The sequence below is a fragment of the Nothobranchius furzeri genome, chromosome 18 (genome assembly GCF_043380555.1).
Source record: "Nothobranchius furzeri strain GRZ-AD chromosome 18, NfurGRZ-RIMD1, whole genome shotgun sequence".
In the NCBI taxonomy this organism is placed as follows: Eukaryota; Metazoa; Chordata; class Actinopteri; order Cyprinodontiformes; family Nothobranchiidae; genus Nothobranchius; species Nothobranchius furzeri.
Genome location: NC_091758.1, coordinates 25727095 through 25736083, shown reverse-complemented (window position 1 = coordinate 25736083; position 8989 = coordinate 25727095). Strand labels below are relative to the sequence as shown.

At 41.9% G+C, this 8989-nt stretch overlaps 1 protein-coding gene across 4 annotated transcripts in view; it reads right to left on the bottom strand.

Moving 5' to 3' along the window:
* Nucleotides 1-8989, bottom strand: part of stxbp6 (syntaxin binding protein 6 (amisyn)) — a 102391-nt gene that overhangs the window by 70243 nt on the left and 23159 nt on the right. For all 4 annotated transcript variants that reach the window (XM_054741695.2, XM_015969799.3, XM_015969801.3 and 1 more), the window contains exon 2: nucleotides 8762-8979. In XM_054741695.2, coding sequence (XP_054597670.1) covers nucleotides 8762-8915 — 154 coding nt within the window. In that variant the 5' untranslated portion in view covers nucleotides 8916-8979. The remainder of the gene's footprint in view (nucleotides 1-8761; nucleotides 8980-8989) is intronic.

Genomic DNA, 8989 nt, shown 5'->3' with positions numbered 1-8989 from the left:
AAAAAGAGTCGCCTCGGCACCAAAAACGCAAATCTGACCTGTGTGAAACCAATTTCTTGTGCCGTTCGGTACCTTTGGGGCCGTGCCGATGCGAATGTGTAAGCGCCATTAGCTTCTCTTCCTCATGCTGGTCACATTTTGATGTGAAATGGTATCCAATTCCTCATGTCCAAGCTGATCACACTAGTCTTCAGTTGTATTCAGGTCTGGACTCACAGCAGGGCATTCGATCCTCTCCTTTCCAAAAGTTTCCACCAATAGAGGTACCAGGTTTCTATTCCTTTTCCAGTACCGACTTCACTCTGGATCAAAGCATACCAAGCCTGAAAACAGGATGTCAGAAGACTGTTGGTTACTGGTTGACACCCGGGTGTTGCACCCTGCTGCTGCAGCCTTTCCCAGGTTTCTTTTTATCAGAGTCTGACAAAAAGCAGAAGGGTGAAGATCGCCATCAAGTCATCTATTGTTGAGCTGTGTTGTGTTTCGTCACACACAGATCACCTCTCAAAACATTTCAAACTCCGGGGTCCTCTCCACCATGACAAGCCCATCCACCAAAACGGAGTACAGCTGAGTCGAGTAAAGTCAAGCCAAGAAGAGCTGCAATGAGCAGGTACTGAAAGCCGCTTGACTTCAGTCTCACAGAACCTGGTTCAAAGTTTAAAATGGTAACAAGTAATTCTGCCTCTGCCTAAAGTAACACCAGCTTCTAGTTGTCCTGTTACACCTTATCCTAATCTTGAAGAGGCAAAAACAGTCCATCAGGACCCATACACACACAAGTGCTGTCAACCAGGTACCATTCAGGTGCCATTTACAAATACCGGAAGCTCCAAACAAGTGAATATAAACAGGAAAATGTTGCAGGCACATTTTAGGTGTAGGGTTTAGCAGGTTTAGCTGTGCTGTTTATTTCTAGGATGCACAATGCTTAAAGACAATGTGTTGTTTTTACCGTTAATCTCTGGAAATATCCATCAAAATGTTGTTTAAAATGAATTAAATGATGCCCAGTTGTTGAACAATATTGGCAGCTTAATAACATATGACCATAAAAACCGGGTCTAAATAACACGTGAGCAGGTCCAAGGCCCAATCCCAATACTCGCACTTGCACCCTTGTGCCCTTCAATTGCGCGTTCCCGGCCAGGGATGCGAGTGCGTAGGGTGTCCCGATTCTCAAGTGTGGAAGTTGACCACGCCCCCATTGCACCCATACTCTGCACTTCACCCAAGCCCGCAGCGACACGGACCTCAGGCAAGGGTATTACCCACAAGTCATTGCTGCGGGAGAAATGGCTCAAGTTCCTTTTCTGAAAATATGTGTTTTCTAATAAAATTAGTTCATTTTAGGACAATTAGTTGATGCTCTGAATGTTTTAGACAAAGCAGCAATTGCTTTGTTGTTTGTTTGAAAGTTGTTAATAAAGGTTTCTGGAAAAAAAAAAGTTTCACAGTGACTAGCATCCCAGCATGCGTTGCGATCAAAGACATAATGCTCCCTGTCTCAATCTGGCTATTATTTGCACACTTGTGTACTACGCACTCGAACCCTACTGTGCACTTTCTCCAGGTGCACTTTGCTGAAGACCGCAGGGTACAGTGCAAGTATTGGGATTGGGTCAATGTCTCCAGGCGACGCCATATTAGAAGTAATGTTTCCTTCTACATGAGCCTGAAAGGACAAAAAGCATTTACTGATTTGTAACAAGTGGTTAAAAAAACTTTCACCATTCATAAACCTTATTTTACAGATTTACCTCTTCGCTCGTTGCCAGTGATGAAAGGGAGTATGATGTGCTCGTCATTTTGCTGGAGGTTAAACAATCTGAGGTACTCATTCGAAATTTTTGACCCTAATGGCCATCCGTTGGTAAGTTCTTACTCAGACACAAAAATATCACTTGATTGCAGTTATTTAGGTATGTACTGCCCCCATTGCAAGGGAAAATACTTCACCATAAAAGGTAAAGCTGATCAAGCTTTCCAAACAAAATAAGGTGCAACACCGATTGGTATTGTTAAAGAGAAGAATGACTGCAGTTGTTCCACTTTTCTGCAGGTTTACTAATATCCGCTGGCTTTTTACAACTCAAACATGATGTGCTTCCAGATTCTGTGCAAGCAGTCTTTATCTCTGTTGGTGGTCATGAAGAGCTAGGAATGAAACAATGACAGAGGAAGGAAATTATGCAGCCAGACTCCCAGCAACATGAAGATGATTAATGTTTGGCATCATCAGCAGAGAGGAGCAGAAAAATATATGTTTAGTCAGGCTTTACTTTGTACTCAATATATTATGAATTTCAAATGATCTTAGTTTTGTTCTCATGAAGGTCGTAGCACAAATAATCACTGATAAGCAAGCCCTTAAAGCTACTAAATACAAGTTTAGTTAAAACACACAAAAGCTATTAAAACCTAAACAAGCATGAAAAATGGCCATTTTAATTAAACTTGTACACTTCTGAATTGGACCTCGAGTCCTCCTGGTATCAGTGTTTATTACAGCAAGGATTCGAGGACATAATTGTCTCCTTCGCTAATGTAGGACTGATTTCCAAGCTTTCACCCCCAAGGCAAACAACGGTTTGCTAAGTCAGCCGAATCAGCCTTGTTTTTTTAGAGCCACATGCTATTCTGACACAAGACGTGCTGCTCTCCAAGTGGCAGCTGTCCAGGCTTTTGTTTTGTTTTACTGATAAATGCAGCTCTCACTGTGGACAAACAGCCCTGCATTCAGCAAACAGACAATTCAAAGACTCAGTCACCCACACAGAGAGGAGCTTCTACTGAATATTGTAGTCAAACAAGCAGTTGCACAACATCCTTGTATTATATGCACGGGGACGGAGAATTTAACTCCAAATAGCATGTAACCTTAAAAACTGCAAATGTAAAACTTCTAAATTGGTTGAAAATATTCTTACTGGATCTAAGAGGGCCCGTTACATGTGATCCAGGGTTTAGAGAAGGCCTGATGTTTCATCTCAGCATCCCGCTCAGCTTAAGAGTGAAGAGTTGTCTCTACAGTACGGCTCCTCACACTGTAGGCTTCATTTAGTAATGACAGCCCACAGATTACATAACTCAGCCACTGCATGGCCCTCAGGCCTCCGCTATGTGCTACTGTATCCACGAGGCTGTCAAGAGACCCCCATCCCCCCTCACCATCAAACGGTGCATGTTTTAAACTCACACCAAGTCGCATTGTTCCTCACTCTGGGAGGCTTTTGCAAGCTGGTTTCACACGTATTGTTTTAATATAAAGAAATGCATGCATAAAAGCCAGAACAATGGATTAGTTGCTGGGGGGGGGAAAGCCCAACTGAATGGCATAATGGTGAAATCTCACACGCGTTGCAAAACATCCGCTGAGTCAGGAGATTCTCAAATGAAAAGAGGAAGAGGCAAAAAGATCAATATGTTGGGGCAGTTTGGAGCTTCCTCGTTTTTATTTTGGCATCACTGCTTTGCATCTAACTGTACATATAGGATAACCCCCCCCCCCCCCCCCCCCCCCCCCCGCCAGAAAAACAAAGGTTTGTCTTTATGAATGGTTGAAATAAAGATTGGGCACATCTATTATTTTGTTAAAAAAGGAAACAAAGAAAAAGAAACATAAAGGCTCAATAAATCCTCAAAGAAACAATGCCGAGATGGCATCTAGTCGTTTAAGCTGTAAAAATGATCCATGAAGTGAGAACGTAAAAGCTCAGAGTCCATTTAGTCAAACATTAAACCCTTCCATCCTTGCAGTCCATGACAAAGAACAAATAGATCTCTATAAATACGCCTCTAATGGTAACTTCTGAGGCAGTTGGAATTGACTCCCACCGCCACGTCTTTAGGAGACATGTTCGAAAAGTCCTATATCCTAACACGCATTCAGTTATGCTGGTGTGAATGTCAGATTCTGGAGTTTATTTTATTCTGAAAGAATAAAGCTTTGATGTGTCAACAGAAACAGCTCTGGTTGCATGTGGTTGTGATAAAAAGAAGTAATGGTTGCTAACCAGATAGTGTCTTAAGGAAGAAGACAAACAAACCAGCTGTGTCTGCACATTAAATAGAAAAGGAGTGTGGGGGGTTCTTTGGAAGTGAAAACAGATTATTGAGAGCTGAACTTTTAATATCCTGGAATGGGGGTTTTCCTCTTTCCATCAAATAAATTAGGTTGTTAGGTGTGATCAAAGAGAGGCAACAACCTTTTGTTACACAAAAAAAACTGTTGGAAAAAAAAATCTAAGAAAACAAACTATCGACTGTAGAAACAATGAACGGACCCTCCACGCCATCACCCGTAGGTTTCTGAAGAGCTGAACTGAAGCCCGGTGGGCGGCTCCCACCACTGCCATCTTTGTAAACATTTATTTCTGCTGTGAAGTTGGAATTTTTTAAACATGGGAGTCAACGGGAACTTGCTCAATAGGATGTGCACAGACATGTTGATGGCCTTACAAACCATGTAAACTAACAATATGTTGCAGAAAAGAAGCAGGTTTGAGAGAAAGTAAGTGTTAAACATGTTAAAATCCCAAAAGGGATGCAGAATATACTGGGATACGTTCAATAAAGGCATCAGGGACCAGTACATGGACAGAATCAATGTTATAAATGGTTTGGATCCATGTGAAAGACCTAAGACTGGAGCACCGACGACAACTTGTTGCAGCTGCAGCTCTGCATAGCGGACGTTTTCGGCTATCTTGTTTGCGCTGTGGGCAGATGTAAACGTCCAGATGAGAGATAAAGGTTTTATTTGCTGACGACATGATCACGACCTCTATTCTGAAGCCAGCCTCTAGTGGACTAAGGGGGAATTGTCATCTCCGCATAGGATACACTTTTGAGTTTGCTCTTTGGTGCAAACACATTGAGTGATCTTTCTTTATTTGGCCACTGTTAAACCTTTTTTCTATTGAGGTGTCAAAATTTACATTAAACGGCACAAATTCCCTCGACCCACATTCATATGTAAAATTAATGAACATTTTCTAATTAGTTTACATTTCAAATGTACATTCTATAAACTGTAAAGTCAACCGAAAAATTGTACAAGTAAATTGGAAGCTAATTTCCCAATGTATAGGAGATGAAGAAGAAGATGATGATGAAGATGTAGAAGAAAGAGCAGCTTTTTGTCAGTTCTGTCCCACTCCCCATCTAAGATGTAACAGAACCTCGGGAAGAATTGATCCAAGAAGGTCATGGGCCCATGTGAGGATCAAGGGAGGGTGGGACAAAGTCTCGGTCTACATAAATATCCAGGGGAGTTTAAGATGATTGGCCTTCCAAGGCCAACATGGGGAGCCAGATTAAGAGAACAGAATTTTATAATCTGGGTCAATTTTGTTCCCAGTGAGAGTTGGACTCCGCCAAGGCTGCCCGTTGTCACCGATTCTGTTCATAACCTTTATGGACAGGATTTCTAGGTGCAGCCAAGGTGTGGAGGGCATCCGTTTTGGTGGGCTGAGGATCAGGTCTCTGCTTTTTGTAGATGATGTGGTCCTGTTGGCTTCATCAGAACGTGATCTTCAGCTTTCGCTGGAGCGCTTCGCAGCCGAGTGTGAAGCAGCTGGGATGGGAATCAGCTCCTCTAAATCTGAGACCATGGTCTTGATTCGGAAAAAGGTATAATGCCTTCTTCGGGTCAGGGATGAGGTCCTGCCCCAAGTGGAGGAGTTTAAGAATCTCAGGGTCTTGTTCACAAGTGAGGGAAAACTGGAGAGTGAGATCGATAGGTGGATTGGTGCTGCATCTGCAGTGATGCGGGTTTTGTACCGGTCTGTCGTGGTGAAGAGAGAGCTGAGTCAGAAGGCGAAGCTCTCGATTTACCGGTCGATCTACATTCCTACCCTCACCTATGGTCATGAGCTTTGGGTAGTGACCGAAAGAACGAGATCGCAGATACAAGCGACCGAAATGAGTTTTCTCTGCAGAGTGGCTGGGCTTTCCCTTAGAGATAGGGTGAGAAGCTCGGCGTAGATCCGCTGCTCCTCCACATCGAGAGGAGCCAGTTGAGGTGGCTCGGGCATCTGGTCAGGATGCCTCCTGGACGCCTTCCTGGTGAGGTTTTACGGGCACGTCCAACCGGGAGGAGGCCTAAAGGGAGACCCCGGACACGATGGAGGGACTATGTCTCTCACCTGGCCAGGGAATGCCTTGAGATTCCCCCGGAGGAACTGGCCCAAGTGGGAAGTCTGGGCCTCTCGACTTAGGCTACTGCCACCACGACCCGACTCCGGATACGCGAATGAACATGGATGGATGGGTCAATTTCTACCAAGCCTTGATGAGAACTTCATTAAGTTGTTATCCACTTTGTAGACAAGTTCAGAAACTGCAGCCAGTTGCTGGTCAGAGCATCCAGCTCACTATTTTGCTTGTGCAACTTATGAGTGAGTGTTAACAACACAACACATCCCTTTGTAGAGGTCCAGGGGCGACACACCAAGAACCCGCCCCCTTCAAACAGCACAAACTGGATTATCATGAGTTCAATTATGTAAATATCTTCTACGTCCCTATGGACAGCAGCGACAGACACATCGTCTTCCACTCGCCACAGGAATCCATCACGTATCCAGTCGAGTGTGTTCCGTCAGGGCAGGAAGGCTCTCCCTCAGCCATTCTTTGGGTGGAGAAAATTTGATCAACTGCATTTAGAGACCAGCTGACCAGATCCATTGTTGACAAAAAGAAGAAAAATAAAAATAAAAATCCAGAGGAAAATGCAAAGAGACGCTCTGGATTAAATCACAGGACAAGAGCAGGCAAAGACAGGGTTAGGAGATTATGTTTAAGTGCATTTATTTTGATTTTCCACTTTATCTAAAAACACTTTTGGTTCCCATTGATTCCTTGTATTCCACCCGCTTAACTACTCTTCCATCATTTGTTGTTCCTCGTTTTAAAAAGGAGGTGGGTAGACTCGCCTTTTGTGTTAAAGCTCCTCAGGACTGGAATAAATTACCCACTGAATTAAGATCCATCTCAACTATTCGTAAATTTTCCCGCACTGTTTATGCTTATGTAAAGCCAAGCTGTAGTTGCTTTGTTTAATCTTTACTATGATGATTTTGTGCATTCAATGGCTAACATGCTGTATTTCGTTGCCAAACTTTGTATTCAATTGGGATACTACTTCACTTTAGGTTTATTTACAATGTAATTTTTTGCCCTTATTTCTCTTTGAGTGCCTCACAGCAGATTTATTTAATTTAAATTGGTATATAGGTATGTATGTACGTATGTACACGTGTGGGTATCTATGTATCCATGCTTATGTGTTTATATTTACGTGTGTATATATATATATTTATACATATCGTTGATTTTACTATTATTTACTTTCCCTTTTTTTTTAAGTCTGTTATAACTTTCTAACTCTGCCACCTTATTTGTTATTGGTTGTGTTGTAGGAGGACCTGCTCGAAAACGAGATGTTACATCTCAAGCAGTTTATCCTCCTGAAAAACATAAGTTAAATAAATAAATAAATAAATCAGGAAGAGAAACAAAACACATCCAAGGAGTTGTTAAAAGTTATAATTCAACAGATCATTCTGGTTGAGTCGGGGTGGTGAGATTCATGCTGAAATGAAACACGGGGGGGGGGGGGGGGGGGGGGGAACACTGCAGTTGAGAGGACTGACATTTTGAAAAGTGAATATCAACAATTTACACATGAAAAGGAGAAATGACTCATCATAAGCCCTTTGGACAAACGGTGACCTTTCTCTGTAACTTTAGGTTCATTAGTGACGTTTTGAACACAAATAGTTTATTATGAGAGCATCAGCGTGTAAACACAGAAGCCCAGAGTGGAATAACTGTGATCTGTGACTGTGATCGGCCAAAGACTGCAATCAGTGCACCCCTAGTTAATGTTAAAGCAAATCAATGCTGTAGAATAATTTTTGTGTGTTGAAACAGGTACAAAAGTTTTGTTTTCAAAATCGGAAAAATGAAAGTCTAAAAGAACAAATAGGAGTTTTTAGTTCAAATAGCAATTCTAAAGATGTTCATTTATATTTGAGAACATTACTTCATGTCCAGTTGAAACTTATTTCGTTTCATGAGTATTCATGTTGGTTTTCTCAATATAAGGAAAATGAAACATCAACATAATCTGCTTTTAGTTCAGACAAAATCGGTATCGGCAAAAATCTTTATCAGCAAGTCAGCTTATTCTCAAGATCAAGATCTGTGATTGGCGAAAAACTGCAAATGGTGCACCCCTAATTCAAATTAAATGCTGGCCAAACCTTAGATTTGCATGAAATCAGACATAATTTTGAAAATTAAATGAACTTTCTGAGCAGCAACACTGAAACAGAAATCAATAGCCTTATTAAATGATAATTACAAGTAATTACAAGCACAATCAGCAAACTTCGTTCATCATTGCTGAAATCACTCTGCTATTTATGGTTTGTTTTGTGTGAAAACACACAGATGTCATGCTGCTGAACCAGATGTTTGTTCTGTGTTGAAGCCATCAAGACTGTTGGGACCATTTTCCTGCTCAAAGGAAAACAATGCAATTCCAGCTTAAATCTTATCTAATAAAACAACCAATCTGATGGCCAGCTTAAATCTACTGAATCTAAAATTACCTTAGAAGACATGAAAGTATGTAAACATCAGAAGGAGAATTAATAGGGGTGTTTTTTACCAGATCGCACACAGAGACAGATGAATAAACTAATTTAAACACAAACAGCAGAGAAACAAAGAGGTGCTTATTAGCTCACACCTGAGAGGCAGATGAAAGTCATGTAATCTCCCTGACCACCAGTGGCCAAAAAAGGGATTTTCTTCTTTGTCCTCCGCTTCACCTGCACCGCAGCAAGCATCTTCTCATCGTGAGGCGTGAAGAGCTCCTTGTTGATGATCGACTTGGCGCTCATCTCTTAAATCAGGCAGGGAGGGAAGAGCTTGCAAACAAGTCAAAGTGAAGGAGTCCAAGTTTCACTGAAGAGAA